Source organism: Idiotropiscis lumnitzeri, chromosome 18 (genome assembly GCF_059441095.1).
Source record: "Idiotropiscis lumnitzeri isolate Australia: NSW breed Sydney's pygmy pipehorse chromosome 18, RoL_Ilum_1.0, whole genome shotgun sequence".
NCBI lineage: Eukaryota > Metazoa > Chordata > Actinopteri > Syngnathiformes > Syngnathidae > Idiotropiscis > Idiotropiscis lumnitzeri.
In genome coordinates, this window is record NC_142408.1 from 2,411,449 (window position 1) to 2,434,797 (window position 23,349).

At 43.4% G+C, this 23,349-nt stretch overlaps 3 protein-coding genes and 1 long non-coding RNA gene across 7 annotated transcripts; 2 read left to right on the forward strand and 2 right to left on the reverse strand.

Annotated features, from left to right (window-relative positions):
- Window positions 1-46: 46 nt before the first annotated feature.
- LOC148318958 (potassium voltage-gated channel subfamily V member 2-like) lies at window positions 47-5,250 on the forward strand. Of its 3 annotated transcripts, none has more exons than XM_088281121.1 (9): window positions 47-638; window positions 766-885; window positions 1,462-1,640; window positions 1,748-1,919; window positions 2,894-3,094; window positions 3,343-3,594; window positions 3,737-3,853; window positions 3,928-4,083; window positions 4,235-5,250. In XM_088281121.1, exons 1-9 carry the CDS (start codon window positions 501-503, stop codon window positions 4,583-4,585), a joined length of 1,686 nt encoding a protein of 561 aa, XP_088137247.1. In that variant the 5' UTR covers window positions 47-500; the 3' UTR covers window positions 4,586-5,250. The 3 variants fall into 3 exon arrangements, with proteins under 3 accessions (XP_088137247.1, XP_088137248.1, XP_088137249.1); XM_088281122.1 differs by having other exon boundaries at window positions 3,928-4,053; XM_088281123.1 differs by having other exon boundaries at window positions 619-638; window positions 1,482-1,640.
- A 455-nt stretch (window positions 5,251-5,705) lies between these two features.
- Window positions 5,706-11,438, reverse strand: pum3 (pumilio RNA-binding family member 3). Its single transcript, XM_088281113.1, has 18 exons — window positions 11,273-11,438; window positions 10,752-10,819; window positions 10,424-10,666; window positions 9,984-10,182; window positions 9,822-9,897; window positions 9,641-9,734; window positions 9,482-9,548; window positions 9,109-9,283; window positions 8,822-8,925; window positions 8,598-8,676; window positions 8,127-8,225; window positions 7,844-7,897; window positions 7,677-7,757; window positions 7,437-7,579; window positions 7,093-7,315; window positions 6,873-6,960; window positions 6,433-6,523; window positions 5,706-6,129 (listed from the first exon to the last, which is right to left on the reverse strand). Exons 2-18 carry the CDS (start codon window positions 10,816-10,818, stop codon window positions 6,006-6,008), a joined length of 2,007 nt encoding a protein of 668 aa, XP_088137239.1. The 5' UTR covers window position 10,819; window positions 11,273-11,438; the 3' UTR covers window positions 5,706-6,005.
- On the forward strand, window positions 11,430-22,749 carry LOC148318960 (cilia- and flagella-associated protein 44-like). Of its 2 annotated transcripts, none has more exons than XM_088281107.1 (35): window positions 11,430-11,861; window positions 11,982-12,029; window positions 12,316-12,454; window positions 13,007-13,169; window positions 13,555-13,657; window positions 13,746-13,962; window positions 14,085-14,199; window positions 14,288-14,452; window positions 14,532-14,675; window positions 14,753-14,800; window positions 15,016-15,115; window positions 15,294-15,388; window positions 15,456-15,650; window positions 15,809-15,919; window positions 16,019-16,171; window positions 16,727-16,909; window positions 17,025-17,167; window positions 17,248-17,518; window positions 17,638-17,693; window positions 17,792-17,954; window positions 18,105-18,235; window positions 18,422-18,627; window positions 18,701-18,845; window positions 18,945-19,122; window positions 19,180-19,421; window positions 19,516-19,702; window positions 19,793-19,996; window positions 20,108-20,300; window positions 20,372-20,476; window positions 20,555-20,685; window positions 21,151-21,267; window positions 21,346-21,547; window positions 21,637-21,797; window positions 21,877-22,011; window positions 22,234-22,749. In XM_088281107.1, exons 2-35 carry the CDS (start codon window positions 11,990-11,992, stop codon window positions 22,495-22,497), a joined length of 5,205 nt encoding a protein of 1,734 aa, XP_088137233.1. In that variant the 5' UTR covers window positions 11,430-11,861; window positions 11,982-11,989; the 3' UTR covers window positions 22,498-22,749. The 2 variants fall into 2 exon arrangements, with proteins under 2 accessions (XP_088137233.1, XP_088137234.1); XM_088281108.1 differs by having other exon boundaries at window positions 19,183-19,421.
- On the reverse strand, window positions 12,854-23,258 carry LOC148318961 (uncharacterized). The gene is made up of 5 exons (XR_015839726.1): window positions 23,149-23,258; window positions 18,080-18,154; window positions 17,303-17,560; window positions 15,797-15,927; window positions 12,854-13,320 (listed from the first exon to the last, which is right to left on the reverse strand). It is a non-coding gene; the product is annotated as an uncharacterized LOC148318961 (long non-coding RNA).
- Between the last annotated feature and the right edge of the window lie 91 nt (window positions 23,259-23,349).

The window sequence follows — 23,349 nt, forward strand, 5'->3', positions numbered from 1 at the left end:
ATTGTGGTCAGCAGGACCAATTTGTTAGCAAAATCGGCACCATGAAGAAATCCCAAATAGATGTCAATCTTTAATTGAATATTTTTCTGTGCAACCATCCATACATGATTTAGCATTTCCCATTACAAATTCACAGTTGAGGTGAAAGGTCAAATGAGCATGCACATTTCAAATATATTTATAGAACTGTACTGCTCTACATACCATACAGCCATGAGCAACTTGATTGGTCAAGTTCTATGATGGCTTGAGTGGGAGGAGCGTGATCAAGCGATGGACGAGTGCAAGGATAATACCATCGAAAACACTCTTAAGCACCCAGATCATCTCAAACTGGGTTTGGGTCATTGCCACTCTTGCAATGATGCGTTTTCTGCTTGAGTAAAGTTAAATGCATATCAATGCTTGTTTTAAAAAAAAAAAAAAAAAACAATTTCCCTCCTTTTTGACAAAATTGACTTTTGCATGATGCGTATCGCCTCGAGTATGAGAATCGAAGCATGTTGAGACGTCTCCGAGCCCGCAGCCGGAGTTTGTTCCCCGGTTACAAACCGGGCAGTCGAACTGCAACCTTGAGGGAACCAAACGACTTTGTGGATCTGACCAGGATCTTTGTGAAGCCATGGAATTCCATGCAGGTAAGACATTTGGACGATCCGAAGCCCTAAAATGTAGCATATTTCAGTATTTATATATATTTCATATTTCCAGTATCGATCTTTTCATAATTCCTCCTGTTCACCTTACAATATTTGATTTGTGTAGGATCTAAGCAAAGACGTCTATGATCTTTATGCTGAGGATGAAGAGGAGGATGCATCGCCTCATTTCATGCTGCTTTCTCCGGCAAAGCACTTCACGCTCAACATCAACGTTGGTGGAACCGTAAGTTTCTAAAAAAGACCAGATTGTTCCGAGCAGTCAATTTTCAGTCGATATAGCTCTTGGCAAAAACTTCATCCCGCTTGATGATGTGCTTTAATGTGGACTCTTTCCATTTCAGTGAGTCGGCTGTATGCCACTTTTAGCACGTTTTTTTTTTTTTTTATACCCAGATTTGAGTTTTTACTTATGAGTTATGAATAACAATAAAATCATTTTTGACATATAGAAAAAAAATGGCTTTTACAGACCCAATTTTATTCAGTTAGTGAGAAGAATAATTCACTTCATAAAAATGGATATAAGCAAAAAAATATATATTTTGGTTTAAAGCACATTTAAGCAATAATGTTTTGTTTGAAAGAAAAAATAAAGTGAATTGGAAGCAATTAACTTTAGAAGTGGCTTCTTTACGCAATAAATCAATCATATTGTGCTCTGCTTTGAAAAAAAAAACGGCAGCAAGCATGAGCAGTTATTGAAAACATGACTTTTAAAAGCCACGGCAAACCGTCCAATCAGGAATCGGCCCAAGACTACTTGGACGTTCCGTGAAGTTTGTTGTTTCTAATTTTGCAGGTGTACCACCTGCCCTACAGGTTAGCTGTCAGGTATCCAAAAACACGGATTGGCCGCCTCGCCACATACACAGACCATAACAGGAAGTTGGAACTTTGCGATGACTACATTGTGCACAGCAACGAGTTCTTCTTCGACCGGGACCCGCAAATATTCCAAAACATCTTCAACTTTTACAGGTACAACAAACTGTGATGCTAAGTGAAGTCAAACACATGCCTCAAATGTGGCCCCCCCCCAAAAAAAAAAGACAATCATGCTGAATGTTCTCTTGTTCCTTGCAAAGGACTGGCGTGTTGTGGATTAAAGATGAGCTTTGCCCCCGTAACTTCCTGGAGGAGATCAACTACTGGGGCGTCAGGATCAAGAACAGCCAACGCTGCTGTCGCATCTCATTCGAGGAGAGGCAAGACGAGCTGAACGAGCAGCTGAAAATACAAAGGCAGCTTATGGCAGAGGTGGGTCGGCCTCGGTATCGGCCGTGGTCCGGGGAGGTTTTTCATGTCGAGCATTTAATTGATTTAACAGCACGGCGCGGGCTTCTACCTCCTGCATATGATAAACATTTAGGTTAATTGAAGACTCTCAATCACAGGTGTCAAACTCGAGGCCCGGGGGCCACATCTGGCCCGTGACCTCATTTTGTGAGGCCCGCAAAGGGCGAATCATGTCGCACATTTTCTTCACTTTTAACAGCATTGAGATATGAGACGTTGCCATTCATTTGTTAACAATCCTCCCCTTTTTAAAATAAATTGAAGAATTGTTGAACAAACAATTACTTTCTGGCTTTGAATTTCATAACTGGCTTTCCATCAATTTGTTTTGTGTATGCGATATCGTAAGGCGATCATACATTTATAGTCATAAACATAACCCCGCTGTGGCCCGTCCACAAAAATGAGTTGGACACCCCTGCTCTAAATTCTAAATCCGAATGTGAATGGTCGCTTGGCTGTACGTCGCATGCACTCTAAATTTAAGATTATTTACCACAAAATGTCATCTCAAATGCTCCCCCCACCCCGCACTTGTTCAGTTTGTTTTCTTATCTAATCTGCATGCTGACTGACAGTGTGTGACCTAAATCGGTGTTGTTGCTGACAGATGGTGTGAGGACAAAAGACCTCTTCTTGGCACACTTTTACCACCATGTCGCCATCTCACAAGTCCTTGGTCTCAAAGTGTCTCACACATACCACGATTCACCTTGACATTTGGTTGCAATGTCGGGCAAAGTTCTTGGAGTATTTTCCCATTCAACTTGACATGCAAAATATTTTTTCAAATCTATTTGGACATATTTTCCTGCATTTGTTTTGCGATTTTGGCTGTTGTCATTTCCTTCAAGAGCCATTCAGAATTGGTTATGCATGGCGATAGAAAGAAAAAAAAATGTTTTCCATATCAAATTCTCTACTGCCCCCTGCAGGTGGAGATAGTGGCGATGGAGGAGGACGAGGCCTTGTATCAAAACATGATCTTTGGACGCATCCGTTGGAAGATCTGGAACATGATGGAAAAGCCCTTCTCCTCCGTTTCTGCCAAGCTGATGGCCGTCGCATCCTCCATGTTTGTCCTGATTTCACTGGTTGCCATGACGCTGAACACCGTTGACGAGATGCAGTACAAGGTGAGAAAGTGGGGAAGTGGAAAAGTAAGAAATAAATGAACGGCAGAAATCGGAGTCACTGTCACCCACCCCCTCCCGAAAAATTAATTGCTAACCTTAATTTCACCGTGCTATGACCCATTCTCCGCTTTCAGATTTGAACTAATTGAAGTCTTCATGTTGAATGAACACATCAAAGAGTCAGTTCTGATAGCAAAGACAAAAAAAATAAATAAATAAAGTGCTGGATGTCGGACTTTGTTTTACAGACGCCATCAGGGCAGCTAAGCGGCAGGTTCTACGGCGAGCACATGGAGACTTTCTGCATCGCCTTCTTCACCCTGGAGTACGTCCTGCGCCTGCTGTCTACTCCCAGCATCAGCAGTTTTGGACGCAGCGTACTCAATTGTGTCGACCTGATCGCCATCTTGCCACACTACTTGCAGATGGTCCTGGAATGTTTTGATGAGGACACGCGAGTGCATTCTGGTGACATTGAAACCATGTCACGTGTTGGAAAGGTAAAAGCAGCGCATTCCGTGACCGATGGGATGAACATGATTTTACATTAAGAAGCAGACAAAATAATGGCACATATTTGGACCGCACTTTTTCAAGACTTACACATAATTAATATTTTTGCTTGACTCCTTCTCTCTGTAGTTAGGCCAAGTTCTGAAGATCATGCGATTGATGCGGATCTTTCGGATCCTGAAGCTGGCTCGTCACTCGACAGGCCTCAGAGCCTTCGGCTTCACACTGAGACAGTGCTACCAGCAGGTCACGTTCTACGCGTAATTTAATGCTTGTACAGCCGGACAACTTGGAGTGACATCACTTACCTGCGCCTTCAGGTGGGCTGTTTGCTCCTCTTCATTGGCATGGGGATCTTCATGTTTTCAGCCATGGTGTACACCGTCGAGCACGACGTGCCCAACACCAACTTCACCTCTATGCCGCTCGCGTGGTGGTGGGCCGTTGTGAGTCAATACTTGGACACACTCGCCAAGGTTACAGAAAAGTACCCCAAAAAAATGTAAAAAAAAAATGTTAAAAATGAGAGAGAGAGAGAGACTTGCGTGAATAATGAGCAAAGCAAGAATCACAAAAGTTTGGAATTTGAACAGGGATTCTGACATCATTGTGTCCCCACTCCCTCAGGTTAGCATTTCCACGGTGGGCTACGGCGACATGCTCCCGGAGACCAACCTGGGACGCGTCTTTGCTTTCGCCTGCATCGCCTTTGGCATCATCCTCAACGGCATGCCCATCTCCGTCCTCTACAACAAGTTCTCCGACTACTACGGCAAGCTCAAGTCACAAGAGTACGCCGCCGTCACCAAGGCCCGCGGTGACGTGCACTTTGCCCGAAGGGCGGCCAAGAAGTTTGCCGAATGTTATCAGGACGCCGTTCAGTCGAGAGCGTCTCGGCTGCAGTGTCAGCTGCTTGGCGCAGCGGAGGGGCGAACTTTTGCATTCCGTCATGGCCACACTGACCACGCATGCTCGTGACTTCATTTAGAGTTAGAAAACCTCTCGGAATTCTTGCACCATTATGAAAAATCGTGACCACCGCTATTTGTACTAATACTATTTATTTTTCTTTTATGGATTGTTTGTGCTCAGAAATACTGCGGCCCACAATCTCAAGTACGTCATGAACTTTTTCTCGACTATCTTTTTAGGACCCTCACAAAAAATGTTCTCCATAAACCATCTAATGTGGGTGGAGAATAGCGTCATAGTTTGGTCAACCAAGAAAATGTCGGCGAGTACCCGCACTTTAAACTGGAATTAATGCTCGTACGGTTTTCCACCAACGACGCGGCAGTCGTTGTCATTTTTGCTCACGCGACCTGGCTAAACGTAAAACTAACTTTTTAGTTACATCTCTTCTGGGAGTCTGTGATGGACCAATGCTGACTTTCTTACTTCCACTTCCCTTTTCTAAGTGCGTCACAATGTCAAGTGAGGCATGTCGAATGTGTTTGTGCGCCATGAGTACATGTGAGAGAGCTGCGGTGGAAGTTAATGTATAATATGTGTGTGTGCGTCACAGGCGCCAGCCGGCCAGCAGTAATATGCACACAAGCTTATTTTATCAAGAATTTGCAGAGAATTACATCCAGAGTAATCAAACCTTTCACACAGTTCTTGGCCAGCTGCTTTGTCAGCATTGTGACTCTTATGAGGGGGGGGGGGGGGGAACCAGAAGCGTTTTTTTCAGTTGTTGATCTCCCAGTGGTGGTTAAGGGGATAACACCTGCTGCTCTAAATCGCGAGCTCTTTTGCACAGTCGAGATTGCTTCTTATGAACAAATTAGACTCGTCAAGAAATTGTTTTTTTTTTTAAATCAGAGATTGAAGTAACTTTTCATTTTTAGAACACTGCCATTCGTTTTCTTAGCACTAAAATATGGCGCCATAATGAATTTAATGTTTATGAACTATTACACAACTGATCATCTATATTGTGATTCAGTTTTGCCAATGCAAAAAAAAAAAAACTATTATACAGCATTTTAGGTGGAAGCTTTTCTCCTTGCTCATGTCACTTGAGGTTCATCTTCAAGGTGCGACATCATTTTGTCACCACTTATGACTTTTCTATGGTAGTTTAATTATCGTCTCGCACACATCACTTGGTTTGGTTGTCAGTCCATTTGTTAAACGGGATTTAGCTACACATGCCAAAAAATTATTTTCGGTGGTCCTCAAGCACAAGACCCCAATTGACTTTGGAGTACATAAATACTCAAACATCAGCCTAAGCTGACGATGTTCGATACACCTCCCCTTTGGGACACTTTTTGGTGTTCAATATCTTGTAAAATAGTTCCGTTATGGTCCTCATCAGTTCCGGATGTGACTCACTCTGCTACTTTCAGTTCCAACGTGATGCTGAGTGTCACCAATACCGTATTGGATTGGCCTATTTTCTCAAATTTTCCAGCAGGATTTCAGCTCCTTTGCTGCTGTTGGCACCGCCGAGCTTTAAGTCCTGCAGAGCTGCCTTCACGTCTGCCGCCACAGACCTGTCGCAGCTGTTCAGGAGGCTGTGAACAAGACAAATCTTTGAAACATTGACTTTCCTCCCAGCTTTAAAATATGATTTTTTTTAAAAAATATATATACATTTAAAGCATTAAATATAAAATATTTACACACCCATCCATTATTAAAAAAACAAAAAGAAATTACACAAAATTTCAAAACTTTTTCCCGCCAATAATGCGAGTCACACCCGCTTAACCGGGAATGTTGGCAGTTTATAAATGGCCTATCACGGTGTATCAACTGAATGAACCTCAACTGCGACTGAAGATGATTGGAACCGTTTTAAATTGAAAGACACGAACCTGCAGAGCACCATGGCTCCTCTGTTGACTTTGCACCAACTTCTTAGTTTTTCCATCCCGACAGTGTCCACCAGGATCCGGGAAAAGCGCTCTGACAGGAGGACACGCGAAGTAGTTACTCAGCATTCTGTTGGGATCAGCACTCATTTGGTAGAAAGCTCAACACATAACAAAGTATGGATATTAAGTACTGTGACTTCAAAACAATAGAATGTAAATTGACTTTTCCCCGATGAGGGATTAAAATGAAAAAATAAATACTAATCAATATTACCAGATTTCTGTATTGAAATTATTCAGCAGAATACATTGCTGAGAGAAGAACATAAATTATGTTCATAGTGCTTACTAATCTGCTGCTGCAGCTCACTTGCAACGTTAATAAGTGCTAAAGAAAATGAATTGTTATGTATTGCTTGAGCCACATGTTATCGAGTCACCTTCTTTGCCAGCCTCGGCCAGAGTGACGTCCTGCTCTATGAGCCATTTGAGCACCAGGTGTCCTGCCGGATGTTCTGCCATGTGAAGCTACAAAAGAGGGATGGCACATTTGATTCCTACAAACAACTTTACACTGACACTTTTTAGTGTTAATTTCAAACCATTTTGATGAACGGAATTATTTGAAATGCAAACCAATTGTCATTAATTCACACTGACCTGCCCTTCGACGCCTCCCGGCACTAGATCCTGACTAGCCAGCTGCGCTACCGCAGCCATGGCGGGTCGTAGTTCGCCGCAGGCCGACGCCAAGATGTCGCTAACTGTCACGCTGCTGGCCTTGTCCATGACCATGGCGGCGGCGTTGTCGCGGAGATAATCCAACAGCGGTGGGGAGACGACCTCAAGCAGCTCCTTTCTTCGGAGGGCCGTGTCCTTTTTACTGGTGGGAAAAGAAGCGACAGACGTCTTACTTGCTGACGCCAAACATCGACATTACGTGTGATCAGTAACATTTAGACATGCCCAAAAGTGACTACAAAGACTAGTTTTCGAAGTCTGACCTGTGCGCGTTGCCGTCTCCTTTTTCCAGCACCTTGATGATCTCGGGCAGCAGGTGAGCAGGATCTCTGGGGCTCAGCAGATATAACAAAACCTTCTTGCCATACTTGTTGCTGATGACCTCGTCCAAAGATGACATGAGCTCCTGCACAAGTGAGAAACAAATTAACGCATGATTAAAAAGACAAACAATAGATTGGAGAAGAACAGCAGAACAGTTTGCAAACAAATGTTACACTTACAGACAACACAGCCTGTTTGACAAGTTTGGTGTCGTCCACGCAGTCAAATATGGCGAGAAGAACCAGGTGACCAAACTCCCCCTGAGGACACAACACAGTTCTCAAACGGGGCCAGACTTCATCTAGAACATTCAAAATTCAAGCAACAAGTTAGTGTGAGAACGCACCGTGGCAAACTTCACCATGTAAGTCTTCATCGTTTTGATGATGACTTTCCTGTCCTGGAAAATAAAACGCCCACATCTCAAAACAAACAATTTGGCCATTCAGATGTACGATGTTTAAGAGAGGCTGAACCGCAACTTTTGTTGCACCTTCTCAGATTTTTGAATGAGACTCAAGTGGATGATTTCATTTCTGAAAACTGTATTTAATTGCCTGATCTTTGTAAGATTCAGTCGCGACCCTCACACTCGGCCAACGTGTGTGTGTGTGTGTGTGTGTGTTTACCTTGGCAGTGCCGTGCCACAGACAGTGCATGGCCACTCGAGCTCCATCGTGGGTGTGCGCCATGTAGACAACCGCCTCCCTTATGGCCTCAATCATTTCCTGTTCGCAGTGATACCATACACCATAGAAAAAAAATTTCATGAGCGACACAATCATGCCCTGACACTTTTATTTTCATCATTGACACTTCAGTCATATTTCGAAGCAAGCAGCTCAGAAATCCTGATCGGACTTGTATTTGCTGCAGCCGCTACAATATATTTAGGCAGTGTCCCAAAAGAGCTCGTCTGCAATGGCGCAACTTGATAGCGGCTTATAGTCTCGGAATTACTGTAGCTCACCATTCAATTTAAGAAAAAGTTGGAGGCGCCTCAGCAAGAAATCCAAAACAGATTTTGTTTTTGCCGTAACAAATTGACAATTTTCAATCAATAAATCAGCCTACTACTTTACGGAAAGAAAACAACTCACCGCTCTCTCTTTGTCAGGACTTAACAAGAAAAAGTCCAAGAAGACTTTGTGGACCAGAGAATGTTTGATGACCTGCTCTCTGAAAAAAAACAAAACAGCAAATGACATCACATCTTCACAAAAATAGTCATCAAAAATGATTTTTTTTTTCACCCCATCCAATTCTTGGATTGCTTTCATGTGGTGCAGGGAGTGTATGATAAATTAATTTCCAGTGGACTTACTTCTGTGCCATTGGCGTAAGAATTTGCTTCATATCAGTGACGATGTGTTTCAGCTTGTCTGGGTTGGCCTCGGCAACCTTCTCGACGGTGTTGCACACCGATGACTGCGCACACACACAGAGACAACATAGACCTCCTGAGGTAACGACCAATCACGGCTCACCTGTTTTCTGAAGCTGAGACATGATTGGTTGAGATTTGCCACTTCTGAGACACTTCACATATTCGATACCGACGTAGAGAAGTGAACCGCTCGCACATGGAATACATGCGGTCTGTTTGCATACCTTACAGATGGTGAAGGCGTTTCCGTACAATTCCTCCGTGAGCATGAGTCTCTGTGCAAGCACAGCTTTGTCGTTGTAGGCGTACTCGATGATGGCGGAAGCGGCAGCGTGGCGAAGCATCTGTCGCACGTTACCTTTAAACGTTCGCATCACGGCCGCCACCAGCTCTTTATTCCTGGAGAAGCAAAACAATAGGGTAGCAGCTCATAAAAACCCAATTAGAGTGCAAAAAAAAGTTCAAAATATTACAACATTCAGAAAAAAATATATTCAATTAAAAAAAATAAAATAGGCAGCCCGTGCAACGTGGTTTTCATGTTAAACGAGCAGCCGATGTCAAAACCGGACATGGGCTCAGAGAGGAGCAACTCACCCGTACATCAGCAACTTTTTCACCACGTGCTTGCCGTACTGCGACTTGCACAAAGCAATGACATCATCTGCAGGAGACACGGCGACAACATACATTATGATTACAAGCTAACAGTGGCGATAATTACATCGAGAGATAGCTCTACTATAAATACCTCACCTTTAAGTTCATCAAACACTTCCTGTCTCTGCTCGTGGCTACCCCACTGGATAAAACACTGCAGCACTCGCACAGAGTCGTGAGCATACGCCATCTGGTGGAGGGAAATGGTGGCGGCTCTTAGCACACACAAAGCGAATGCAACCGGTTAAGATTGTTTTTCATCAACTCTGACAAATACCTGTTTGTACTTCCCCCTGATAAGCTCATGAAGATCTTCCATTAATTTCCTCTTCAAATCTCCGTTGCACTTCTTCCTGTGGACACGCACAAATGAGATTTAGATACCGTTCATCTACAGTTTGAATTTGACTTCTGTGTGCGCGAATGTGCCTTGACGTACATTCTTAGGTCTCCCCACACTTGTTTGGCCTGATTGATGATCTGGTACATGTCCTTTCGATCAGCTTGCTGTCTGCTCTTCTTCAGGTCTTTTTTCTTCTGCAGCCTGTTCTTCTTCTGCTCTTCATCCGTCTGCTCTGCTTCCTGCTTCTTGTTCTTTGTCTTAAGATCACCTTTCTTGATCCTCTTTGCCTGCGGACCTGGTCACACACACATGTTAAGAAAATTTAAATGTTCTCAAATGTAAGTATGTGGCAATTGTTGTGGAAGCGCTAGAGGGGAAAAGAAGGGGGGGCTTGACAGCATGAGTGCGTGGCCGATTGAGAGTGCCTCATTGTCAGCCTCAGTGCCTGAGGAGAGGGAAGTCTGGGTTTCCCTGCTAAAGATACTGCCCCCGAAACACGCAAGACGGAAAATGGATGGATGGATAAAGTTTCTTACCTCCATCCTCTTTTGCATTGTCTCCTGCCCCTTTGTCAACAGTAAATTTTCTCTTGGGCCCTTTTCCACCTTCGCCTTTGTCGACAGGGAATTTTCGCTTCGGCCCTTTTCCACCTTTAGCAAATGTATGTTGTTTCTTGACATCTCCACTCTTCCCCATTTTGCCTTTTATTTCCTTCTTGTTGTATGGTTTAAAGGGCTTTTTACCAGGTGACCTACTATTAGGCGCTTTCCCAGGAGAGTCTGTATATAGAGAAATGTGAACGACCACATAAGTTTCAAACTTGAACAAGAGCGTTTACCTGTTTTAAAGTGTTTTCAAGCTTACCCTTGCCCTTCTGTTTCAACTTCTTCCCTCCTTTGGGGGAAAAGGGTGTTTTGGGTTTAGCTTCCATTCTAAGTTAGAGATGGAAACAAGATCAGTGTAACAAACTTTGTTCATACTCACATGCTTAAAGGCTTAAAACCCGACAAGATTAAAATGCTATTGATAAGAGCATGAAATGTAAATGAAACTGCCCGAATATGTTTCAATATTGAATACCAACAGTTGAAACTTTCAAGGAAAATCAAGCTGGAAAACACGTGATCTGTGGGAGAAAATATACTGTATATGGTAAGATATGTAACTCGTTTCTTGAAAGTTTTTTTTTGTAATAACAACAGAAGGGAAATTGACTGACTACTCGACTGTCGCCATTTTTTGTAAGTCCAAAGGATTCAGGATAGTTTATAGCTATCAAGCGATCGAAACATCCATAACTTTAAAAAAAAATCACAGACTTGACCACTACTATAAGACACATATTCAACTGATAAAACAACCGATTTTTTATTAGGCTTACTTACATTGATTGCAAATACTCTGACACGCTGCCTCAAACTGTCCATGCGTGTTTAACCTCAACAGTTTACGACACTGAAAACTCCAATCAAACTCAGCGGTTGCTGCCGTAAAACGTTGATATCGCTACGACAGTGCTGCAGTACAAAAAAGCAATGAAAAACAACTGAAGTAACGCGATTACAGTTTGGTCCACGTGACTATATTCTGCCCCAGCCAGTGTCCACAAACGCGGTTCTCTATTTGATACAAATATTCAGCGAAACAATCATATTCGTTAAAATTATTTTGGCTGTTATTTTCAGTGGTTAATCAGTGGTGTTTTTCATTGTCAGTCATTAAAGTCATGCAAGTTGCAATATATATTTAGGATTTTTTTTTTTTAAATCAAACAACAAAATATGATTTACTTTTTCGTTTTTAATTGCTTAAAAAAAGGTGGGTGCTCGGGGGCGCAATGGGAAGACTACAGTAACCAACAGTCTTAGCAGTGTTAGGGATGTCTTCTTGTTGCCTGGCTACAGAGGCAACGGAACAGGACAGACAAGGTTGGACATGAGTCAAGCGCTGAAATTGCAACGATCAAGTAAAAACGTAAGCGTAACCTTTTTTTTTTGCCCGCATTTAGTATATTATCATTTGATGGCCAACAATGTAATTGTTCCTTTGCTCTAATTTCTTTCCCTTTTCTTGTTTGGTTTTGCGGACCACCAGGAGTGAAAATGTCTACAACACTCCCAATTAACGATACCAATGAAAATGGTGACAACACACACATTCTGAACAATAGAAGGCAATTCCAGTAATTTCAAGTGCTTTTTTAAAAAAAAAAATGATTAAATTATTATTAAATGATATATTACATGATTAAATATAAATATGTAATAAAATTGGACCAAGCAATTGTAAATCCATGACACCAACTTTTACAAATGAACAGGGTAGACTTTGTCACAAAACAGACAACTTTTTTACTTTTAATGTGATGGTTATCATTGCCTTCTGTAAATTGATGCTAATAAGTGTCTTTGCGAATTAAATGTTACAGGGGAAGCCTGTGATCACATTGCAATATCTGCAGAGGAAAAACAACAATCTGCAGAAATGTACTACAAATATGAGCAGCTTTATTCAAGACCGTTCATCACCCCAGGCTCTGACCTGCCAGAGAATCTCCTGAACCTCTCGTATCCTTCATATACTCCCCTTCTAACCTCTGCCATGGAGATTATCATTGTTTGTGTGCCCAAATGTGCTCATGGACAAAAATGATATCACGCACGTCTAGGAAAACCTTTAAAGCTACACAAAAAGTGATTGTAACGTTGACACACTTGCACAGTTAGGTGAAGTACAGCAAAAAAAATTGTGTGCCATCTAGTGGTGTTTGCTGTTATTACATTTAAAACTAGTCTACATCATGCATGTTCACAGTTCGTAACCTGCGGATTGACTTGTAGATTTTCTTTTCCAATATTTTTTCACATTTTGTTTTTTTTCTCCCCAGTTTTTCTGGATTTATTCCCCCGCCCCACCCATTCTTCATAGATAAAGAACATTGAATCTTTAACGCTTTTTTTTTTTTTTTTTGCAGAATTTTGGAGATAAGCCTTTTTCATCTTAATTACCCAAGATCCTTCTATAGAGACAAAGCTGTTTCTATCTATACCTGTTCGGTGGTACTAATGCAAAACGTTTTGAAAATTTTGATCATTAGCCTTGATTCATTCTTCTTGAAGTCACTCCTTTGGCTATGACTGTAAGCGCAAAGCAAACCTGCAGCTGCTGGAAGACAAAACTCTGATCTATATTGCTGGTCAGATGCTGATCCTGCTTGATGTTTCCACCAAGCAGCAGAGATACATCCGCACCTGCAGTGGCACTGGAATTGGTTCAATTGGGGTAAGAATGAGGCAAATAAAAAAACACTTAAAAAAAATAATTATAAGGCAGCAAATTGAAATGTGTACAACCTGAGTCCTCGAGATAGGAGAGCCCAGACTCTGCTTCCTCGTGGAAGGCATGAAATTGAGGTACTTGAAGGTACTAGTCCCTGCAGCCAGAGAATAAACATTGTCATCAGTCATCAGGAGACTTGGCAGATTGTTTTCCCAAATTCGGGTGAAATTGACTTCAGCTCTTGCATTGACCTTGAAAGCTCATAAGCAATATAGAATTTTTTTTTAAAGTTAGTTCAAGTCCAGGTTGCTGCAAGCAAGTGTAGATCCCTCAATCTGATCTCTGTGTCCAGTGGAATCAATTTACTAATTAGTTTGTATATATTCAGGTAGACCCAAGACAAGAATTCTTTGTCGTGGCAGAGAATGGAAAAAAGCCCATCTTGATAGTATATGAATATTCTACATTACAAGTATACCGTCTTCTCAGAGGTAAAGACAACCAATGTTCCTTCCTCTGGGTTGTATATTTCTCTTAAGTGGCGGTGTTGTGACCATGTCTTCAAATATGTGTGTGTAGATGGCGCAGAACGTGCGTTTAGTTCCGTGAACTTCAACAGCGATGGAAGTCTTCTGGCCAGCCTGGCCAGTGCACCGGACTACACGCTGACCGTGTGGAAGTGGAAGCAGGAAGAGGTGATGCTCAGGTGCAAAGCCATTTCTCAGGAGGTTTACCGAGTGAGCTTCTCCCCATACAACTCTGGACTACTCACATCATCAGGATCCGGACATATCAAGTACAGGACACAGTGCCGAAAATGCATCTTTTGCTGTTGGGGTCATGTATAAATCCTGATCTGGTTTGAAATTCTACGCAGGATGGCAAGCGTTCATGATCAAATATCTTCTCTCTCACCAGGTTCTGGACGATTGCCAGCACATTTACAGGTCTCAAATTGGAAGGACTTATTGGCCATTTTGGAAAAACCGCCGCTACAGATATTGAAGGATACTTAGAACTTCCTGATGGGAAGGTTTGTGTCCTTCACGTCTGACTGGTTGGCTTTATTTAAGAAAGGCTCGTGAACAATGCCGAGCTTTGACCTGTGTCCACCCTCTCAGGTGGTGTCTGGCTCAAATAGGGGGAACCTGCTTCTGTGGGAGGGAAATTCCATGAAAGTGGAGCTCTGCAGCAAGGGAGGACATTGTTGTCATGCGGGGGTTGTCCAACCTTTTGCCTTGGAGGATGGACAGCTGATGACATTTGGCTCGGATGGAGTGATTCGGGTAAAACAGAATTGACCGGCATAAATAAAAGTCCTGTCGGTTCAATATGACATTGTCACCTCCCGTTTGGAGTTTGCAGGGCTGGGACTTTGAGACGATGGACAACGCAGACAGTAGCAAATTTGAGATGGAGCCCATGAATGAGATGACGGTTGGGCGCCATGTTCGTCTCTCCTCTATTGTGAAAAGCTCCAAGTCTGACTCAACTGTTTGGTTTGCTCAGGTCGCCAGTCATCTCTCGCCAAAAACGCACAAGTCGTACCTCAGTGAATAATTTCAACCCCATCTTTTACTTTGTAGGATTCCAACGGAGCTATTTGGAAACTGGATCTTTCATTCACATACACTGTGAGGCTTGTCGACACAATTACTAAAGCAAATTTTGACCTTATTTGAGAATCACAATAACGCAGTCAGTCCTGGAACGAGCTGCCTTGAGGACATGACTTTAAACCACCTTTGAGAAAATACCAGTTCAGAATCGTTTGCTTTTCTCAAGTATCTACTCTACAGCAACTGAAAACACTTGAAAGACTTTATCTAACCGAAATCTGTTTGTGCAGACTCCCGATCCAGAGTGCCTGTTATCCTGCCATGCTGGACCAATCAAGGGTCTTGATGTGTCAAAGAAAAGTCATCTCATGGCCACGACGGCTCTGGACCGTGAGTCACTCATTTTATACATGTCGTACCGACACATGGACTAAATTATTGGTATGCTTCTGTTGAAGGCAGAAAAATCTCCACTAGTTGCTGACACAAGTTTTAATTGTAATTAATAAGTGATTAATGGGACAAACGGGGCGGTATCATTAACTTTTTTTGTTTTTCTCTTTTCCAGGTTCAATCAGAGTCTTTGACTTTCTGACAAAAAGAGAACTCGTCAGTAGCCGATTCAATCAAGGTGGAACTGCTCTTCGCTGGGCACCACTTTGGGTAGGTATGGATGTGCGTCAATCAAACTTGAGAAATGGAATAAACAACTGGAGATATTTGTTTGCAGGTGAACCACGCCGGGGGTTTATTGGTGACAGGATTCGAAGATGGGGTGGTCCGCTTATTGGAGCTTTTTGATCCGGCAGGGTTGCACAACAACAAAGGCGATGCCCACGTTCGACTCAAACAAGCTTTCAAGCCGCATAACGCCCCCGTCACCTCTGTTGCGTATGAGTGCAATGGGAAAATATTAGCCACAGGGGTAAGCACCTTTGTTGTAATGCAAAACTAAAAGTGCACTTGGAAATCAGAAGACATATTTTGGTTACAAGACTTGCAGTGCAGTTCTTCAGAACAGTTTGCAAAAGTCTGTCGGAATTTTCCTTTCCTTTGATATTCAGCCGTTACCTTTTTCCTTAGAGCTCAGATTGCACCGTGTTCTTCTTTACGGTTGGAGAAAAATATGAGCCAATCGGTTTTGTCCATGTTCCCGGGCCAGTGCAGTTACTGGAGTGGTCACCGCCTTCCCATGTAAGTTTCTGTTTGAAGGAATCAATCGATCAATCACAGTAGCAATTACAATTCTTGCACAGCATGAAAGCCAATGCACCCATTTCTAATCTTGTACAGCATGAAAACAGGTTGCTGATCCTGTGTCTGAATGGCCATGTGGTGGAGGTACCGTGTCCTGATCAGAATACCCTGAAGCCAAGCAAATCCTACCAACTGCTGGAACTGCCCAGAAAATCCTTCTGCTTCAAGAGCATCAAATCCCAAATCAAGGTTTCGTTTCATGTATTTGTTGGGTTTTCAGCACTGTATACGGCAGAGTTGGGCAGGCCGGCCCGGGGGCGGAACGGTCCGACACTCCGGCTCGTCCGGACGCCCATTTTTGGGGCGGCGGGTGACAAATTTTAAAAAAGGGTTTGATTAACAAAGACCGGAGGTGGATTTTAGTCCGGCCCACGACCCGTCCTACTGACGAACCTACTCGCGAAACGGGCAAACGACAAACTTTGTGTATGAAGAGACGTGAGACAACAGGGGGGGGGGAGCGATATCACAGACAGAGAGAACCTGTGATTCGGGAACCAGAACACTGTCGTAGTCCGACAATTTTTATGGAATGAGGCCGGAGAGTCGAGACGGATGGGTACCGAGATGGCGGCCGAAGGGCGGGGGACTGACTGGCAAAAAAGGGTCAAGTGCCCTGCTCTGGTATACGGTTTTACAACAACAGTTTTCATTTACCAGCTGAAAAACCACAATGTATGCTACCAATTCATTCATTACTTTTAATAAAAAAACAAAAAACTTGCATATATCCTTGCGTTCTAGCGAGAAGCGGAAATAGCAAGACGACAAGCTTTAAAGGTGAAGCAGGAGAAAGAGCAAGAGGAGCATCAAGTCGTAGAAAAGGAGATGCTGGAAGAGGAGTTACCCCCCATTTTCATTCCGAACCCTCGGAGTCCTCTTCACTGTGGTTTCTACTCAGGGCCAGGTCAATTCTGGCTCACTATGGTACACATACACACAGACACATTATATGATGGACATCTATCCACCGACAAACCCATGTTTGCAGAAATGAATGACATCTGCCCCTTTCATATTTCCAAACTTTTTTTGTCTCCAGGGCGGGTTTGACTCAGGTTTCTTGTACCATTGCAAGTTCTCTGAGAATCAGGATGCGGACCCAGACCAACGTCAGGATGAGCCATTTGACTTCCTTTGCGTCCTGAATGCTGACGACGATGCTATTTGCTCGGTCACCTTCAGGTATGATGACTGAAGAAGCAAAACTGAAATTGACTTTGTACGGATATGGTCAGGCTTATGTTTGGTTGTTTTTGCCGCAGCTCCAACCGGCAGCTCATGCTCTGTGGCATGCACTCAGGCTGTCTCAGAGCTTACCCTCTTGATCCGGACAAGCCCACCCTAAGCTCCTTGCAGGCATACTGGGAACTGAGCATCCACGACAGCAATTATGGACACCTGCGGCACATCTGCTGCAGCTTTGACGACCGGTTTGTGTTGACAGCAGGAGATGATGGAAATATCTTCTCGTTCAACCTGCTTCCTCAAGAGGAGCTCCTGCGAAGAAACAGGGCCTTGGTTCCTTCTCCGAGGGTTAGTCATCTCTCTCCAACAAGAAATCTTCAAATTATACCCCTAAAGACACAAACAGATTGAGCGTTTGATAGAATTTCATGGAAAAGTAATAGAGGATATTGTGATCCTTCAACTAGGATGGTCTTGAGAATGAGGATTTGGCTCAGGACATTGATGACCCAGCGGCGGACAAGTTGAGTATGAATTTTATTGACAATCAATTTTTCCAGAATGCAAATTATTCGTTATTTTTTAAAAACATCATTAACATGATTTGATCCGCCCATCCAGCATAGAGATGGTCAAACAAAAGTTGGAGAAAGACCATCAGTATCGGGAAGCTGAGAAGAAGAAATGTGACAAGCGGAGAAGGCTCGCTGAGATTCAGGATGAATTCCAAAAACTGCTCAAGGACAACCTTGAACTGCCAGAACATTCCCGGTTAACACTTACGGTACCACCCCCCCCTCCCCCACACACACACACCCCACCAACAAACACAGACGCACATAGTAAAATTTTGACGGAACATGAAAGACAGATCTAAATTTTCAACTGTGCAAATAAATTACTTCCCACCTCATTGTCATTTATTTGCGAGCAGGAGTTGCAGCTGGACAAGTGTTTTGCGGAGGAGGCTGAGAGGGAGAAATCCTGCAAATTAAAAGAGATCCAAGAACAGATGAGCTGGGAAGAGCTACACTCTCATATAGCACTAAAAAAACTACAGGAACGGTACAAACCCATTCATCCCAGATCTCTAATTTTCCTTGCGAACTTCTTCCTGATATTTTCCTCATGCATTTTATTTTTTTTAAACCACCCGTCCCGATTGCAATACCTAGCAGCTGAAAGTTTTTGTAATTACAAAATACAAGCCTGCAACCATAATGAAGTCTCGTTGGTGTGTTATATTTCCAGGTTCAACGGTTCTCTGGAGTCTAAAATAGTTACGGTGTTTGCCATCCGCACTGACCGCAGCGTCTCCACATACCATGTACCAGAACTTTATTCGGAGCAAACCCAACAGCAGAGCAGTTACAACGAGACCGGCGGCAATGAAACGGCTCCGGATGAACGCAGAAAATCCAAAGACCAAACTGTAAAAGACAGTCATGAAACAGATGGTGAGACGCGCATTTATTTGACCTTTCACCTTTACAATAATCCAGGAAGTGTTTACTGATGTGTGCTCACCAGAGGAAGATATGCCACACCCCCTGGTGACTCGATCTTCAGCGGTAAAGCTGGCAGATCGGCAGCTGGAGAGGCTCAGAAAGGCCGCCGAGAAAGCCGAACAGGCGCGAGCCAAGATCGAAAAGAGGAAGCAGGAATGGGACAAACTGTAAGCGGGGCGTCGCTGAAGATCTTTTCGAAAAGCGCTGCCCAATGGTTTTGTTCAACTATTGCCGTTTTAACGCTAACCCCCGTATCGGCGTCTCAGTTATACAGCGAAGCCCAAGAAGAACTGTGAGGATCCGCACGATGTGCAGGCCATCCGTGAAGCCAAAGACAACATTGGGGACTTGAAACTTAAAACGGACGAAAACTTCACCGTACCAAAACACTTACGAATGAACGCAGACAAGAAGAAAACAGAAATCGCTGACCTGGAGAGAAATGTAAAGCACACACACGATATTTATTTCATTCCCAACAGCAACGTTCTACTTTCCCAGCAGATTCGTGACAAACAGACTGCGATGAACGCAGAGATCGTGGCCTTGCGAGACTCCAAACTTCTGCTTTTATCGAAACTGCGAGCCGAGGCTGAGCAGCTCCAGAGGCTTCAGCGTCTTCTGCCGTCAAATCTCTCACGCCGTCCACCCTTGCTTCCCACCATTCGTCCTGAGGAAATCCCAGACAAGATCCAAAGCACCCGACCCATCCGAGAGAAATACGGAGCACTGAGGAAGCAGAGGTGGAAGATAGGAAGAATCAGCTTGCATTGTCTGAACCGTTGTGAGAATGTTTTATTATTCATGACACGTTTATCCAAAATGTATCTGCGACAGGTTGGAGGATCAGGATGGAGGAACGGGTTCGCTAAAGCAACTGGAAAATGGGATGGAGGAAGTGTCATTTCTATCTGCTGCCATGGAAGAAGAAGACGAAAAGGAGCCCAAAGGAGAGGAAGCGGCACCGAAGATCAAGGAGGACGAGAGCAAATTGCTGTCCATGCAGGACTCTAGCCTGGAAAATGTGCGTGATTATTGTTGACTTTTTAGATTTCAGTCAGCAATTTTCAGGGGGAAAGGCTACTTGAAAATGTTTTTTTTTTTTAACGACTAGATGGAGAGCCTGGTGAATGAGTTTGACAAAAAACACCTGATGTGCCTTCAGAAGGTACAGATGCTGGACTGGCGGCTACAACTTGGCAAGCTGCGTCAGCTGACGCTCTTTCAGGAGCTGCTCGTTCTCAAGGAGGTGGACGAGAGTGAGAAGATTCTGCAAGAGACGCTTGACCCGCGTGCGCAGGAGGAGAACAAGTTGATGGTGAGAAAATTGGTCTCACCTCTTTTAAAAATTTCAAAATGGACCAATACAAACTTGAGATGTTGCACCTCATGCCGATTTTGCATTTTTTTTTAAATACTTTTGTAAAAGTTGAAGTTGGAGGAGTGTAAGGAAGAACTGGAAGTGAAGTTTAAAGCCATGGCCAAAGTGCAGGAGAAAGAGAAGGCTGTCGCCAAAGCCTTTCAAGCCTCGCTCGGTGACGACAGGAACTCTGAGGAGTATCTTACAAAAGTTTTCAAAAGGAAAATAAAACGTGCCAAGAAGACGGAGCAGCCAGGTGAAGGTGAGGGGAGAATCCAGCGAATCAAAGTGGGAGTTGTTTTTCTTTTTCACGTTCCAAATGTATTTTTGCAGAAGACGAGGATGAGGATGACTTTGACGATTATGAAAACTGGGACGATGATGATGATGATTGGGATGCCTCAGAGGGAGAAGCTGCCGTCGAGGCGTGTCCTCCAGGTCGGTCCTTTCATTTGTGTTTAACTTTCTCACCCAAATACAACTAAGCACATCCTCTGCGTATACTTTTGGTTACAGGCTGCGAGCCAAAGTTATTTGAGCACATACTGCAGCTTCGTGAACGTCGACTGGACCTGGAAGAACTGCTGACGGAGGAGAAGAAGAGTGCTGACGTTCTGGAGAAGGAGCGTGACTGCCTGGTTAAGAAGGTCAGATGCTCATTAAATGTGACATAGAATGTGGCGAATGCTGCACAAAATATTTTTGTTGATCAACACAACGATGCACATAATTGTGAAGTGGAATAGAAATGATATAGTTTGCACAACTGTGGGCAAATCCCCAAAAAAATGTGCAGAGGTGTTCTGTCAGTACTAAATACCAGGAGACGATTTTTACTCCTCCCCAAAAAATCCCAAAAGCAGCTATATTACAGAGCGTACTGGAATCTTTCTCAGACTCATACGAGGCAAATTCACAGATGAGCTCGGATCGGGGTAAGATGATTATTTTGGATCTCAATTGCTTCTTCTTCACATCACCGTTCATATCACTTCTGTGTTTTTGGTCGGTCTCTCTCCCTCTCTCTCTCTCTCTCTCTCTCTCTCTCTACACACACCTTACATGTACCTACATACAGAATTCAAATTTTGCTTATTTGTTTGACCCTCCAGCTCAAATCAGTGACAACCAATCGCAAAGCAGCAGAGGATGACTTGGAACAAGCTAACAGAGAGAAACAGCAGAAAATGAACCAATTAGATGTTGTGGTTCCTCTCAGACTGCACCAGGTGAAGACCACTGGAGGGTTTATTCGTCATTTCACTTCTTTGGATTAATTTTCTGCCACCGCCTATGTTTGCTTCAAGATTGAGTTTGACATCGCAGTCCACGTGCCTTCCGACCACGACCCGGCGTTGCTACTGAACAGGACAGAGCTGAAACGTCTGCAGGAGCGAGTGAAGGAGTTGGACGTCGAAAAGCAGCAGCAGACCGAAGTCTACAATCAAGCCAGGCAGCAGCACATCAAGATCATTCAAGAACGCAAGGACATGAACGCTGAGATCCAGTGTATGATCCAAAAAAGATACATAACCAGAAGGGCCTCCAGCTCCCAACCAGCAGAACTTAAAAGGAAATTATTTTGTGTTTTCATGTAGTGCTGGAGAAGCTTTGCAACCAGCTAATGATGAGAAGGTTTGGGAGAGAGGTGGATCTGGAAGTCCTGCAAACGCTGTCCGGTAACAGAACCGTTGAGGAGTTGAAGCAGGAGAAACTCCTTCAAGAAGCCGCTTATGCCAAAGAAATCAGACAGTGGGATGTACGCGGACATTTGTGTGTGTTATTTCAGGCGTGAGTTTGTGCGTTTGACATTTTGTTTTTGCGCATGCGTTTCAAAGGGCAAAGTAGAAAAAGCTCGAGAGTCGCTGATGGAGAGGACAAGGAGCAACACGGAGCGACTCCTCCGTTTGAATCGTCTCTTTGAGCAGAAGAAGTTGCTGGAGCAGAAACTCGACGCAAGACGGAAGAAAATTGTAATTTATTTTTTTTACGTTTCCACATTGAATGCTAGCATCATTGACATTATTCGCTTTGGGTTTACTGTGCAGTCATTAATCCACAATTTTCACTGTCCACTCAAAAAATGTGGGTTTGATTTCACAAGATAAGAGAGAAGTGATCATGAGGTCAATGCGATTTATGAACACCGGCGGTTTCAGGTCAAAACCATTTTACATGTACTCGTGTGTTCTCAGGGCAAACGCCTTCAAGACTGCAGCAGGCGAACCGACAGAAATGAAATCTTGAGTCTTGAAGAGCTGGTGAGAAAGCAGTCCCAGCAGTTGGAGAATCTCAGTCGAGAAATCGGCCTTCTGTCCCATAAAGGAGCCGACGTTTTACCAACCAACCAGACTAAGCTGCCTCCACTCGCGCATTTAACCAACCCATCAGTTCAGAAACACATGCGGAAAGCAGGTAAACCAAATGTTAACAGTAGAGAAAGGAAGGTGAACAACTGAATGTCGGATGACGAAAGGAAACAATCCCAAGACGTGGTTAGCCGAATTTTGTCAGAATTATTATTTGCCACATGATCAAGATTAAGTTGATGCAAATTTGATTTCAAAATAATCCCCTACCTATTTTCCACTTTGTACCCTTTTTTATTGTATTTTTATTTCGGCAAAATTGTTTAATTTGAACACGTCTCCTTGTATGATCATATCCTTAATTTTGTTTGAGGCTCTTAATGTTCTATCTTGACAAACACAATTTAAATAAAATCTACTGAATGTTTACTTTTTTGTCCACAATTATCTGTACTTCTTTAGTACCCGGTGCGATCACAGTCGTGTTTCGCCACCTTGACTCAAGACATTTGAAAACAGATTTTGTGTATTGAAGTGTGCAAGTGTGCCGAAACTTGAATGGGGTCACGTGATCACCGCGTTTCATTTTCATTTATCAAACACCCAACGCACATCCACCCTGCGCATCTCAACCGGCCTAGGAATAATATTTATCATCATTAAAGGGCTTCAAACTTCTTCAAACGACCTCCACTGGACGAAAAAAAGCAGAAAATCAGCGCTCGTTTACTGGTAAGAATTATCACCACCCTTTTTCCTTTTTCGAAACGTAACAGAATCTTACAAAAAAACGTGGCTCACCCTTTTGTTGTAGCTCAAAATGTGTTTAGTTGTCTTCGATTAATTCGGCTATTGATCGGTTCCGTTTCTTGGAGTCTGTCTCGTTTTTCATTATGACGCCAGCGGTGACGTCACGGACGTAAGCGACTTCGTACGCGCGCGTCAAGACTTTTATACTCAATTATCTGCATTTTCGTCTCACGGAAAAACGTGTGAGGTCAA

What these genes read in the sequence shown, in the direction of transcription:
- LOC148318958 (XM_088281121.1), top strand. Translation starts at nt 501, where the DNA reads ATGTTGAGACGTCTCCGAGCCCGCAGCCGGAGTTTGTTCCCCGGTTAC. An exon ending in AGCCATGGAATTCCATGCAG is followed by an intron (nt 639 to 765) that starts GTAAGACATTTG and finishes TGATTTGTGTAG; the next exon opens with GATCTAAGCAAAGACGTCTA. An exon ending in TTGACGAGATGCAGTACAAG is followed by an intron (nt 3,095 to 3,342) that starts GTGAGAAAGTGG and finishes TTTGTTTTACAG; the next exon opens with ACGCCATCAGGGCAGCTAAG.
- pum3 (XM_088281113.1), bottom strand. Translation starts at nt 10,818, where the DNA reads ATGGAAGCTAAACCCAAAACACCCTTTTCCCCCAAAGGAGGGAAGAAG. An exon ending in ACGCCTTCACCATCTGTAAG is followed by an intron (nt 8,926 to 9,108) that starts GTATGCAAACAG and finishes GTGTGTGCGCAG; the next exon opens with TCATCGGTGTGCAACACCGT. An exon ending in GGCCGAGGCTGGCAAAGAAG is followed by an intron (nt 6,524 to 6,872) that starts GTGACTCGATAA and finishes TCCTCCTGTCAG; the next exon opens with AGCGCTTTTCCCGGATCCTG.
- LOC148318960 (XM_088281107.1), top strand. Translation starts at nt 11,990, where the DNA reads ATGTCTACAACACTCCCAATTAACGATACCAATGAAAATG. An exon ending in AGTATACCGTCTTCTCAGAG is followed by an intron (nt 13,658 to 13,745) that starts GTAAAGACAACC and finishes ATGTGTGTGTAG; the next exon opens with ATGGCGCAGAACGTGCGTTT. An exon ending in AGGAGGAGAACAAGTTGATG is followed by an intron (nt 19,997 to 20,107) that starts GTGAGAAAATTG and finishes CTTTTGTAAAAG; the next exon opens with TTGAAGTTGGAGGAGTGTAA.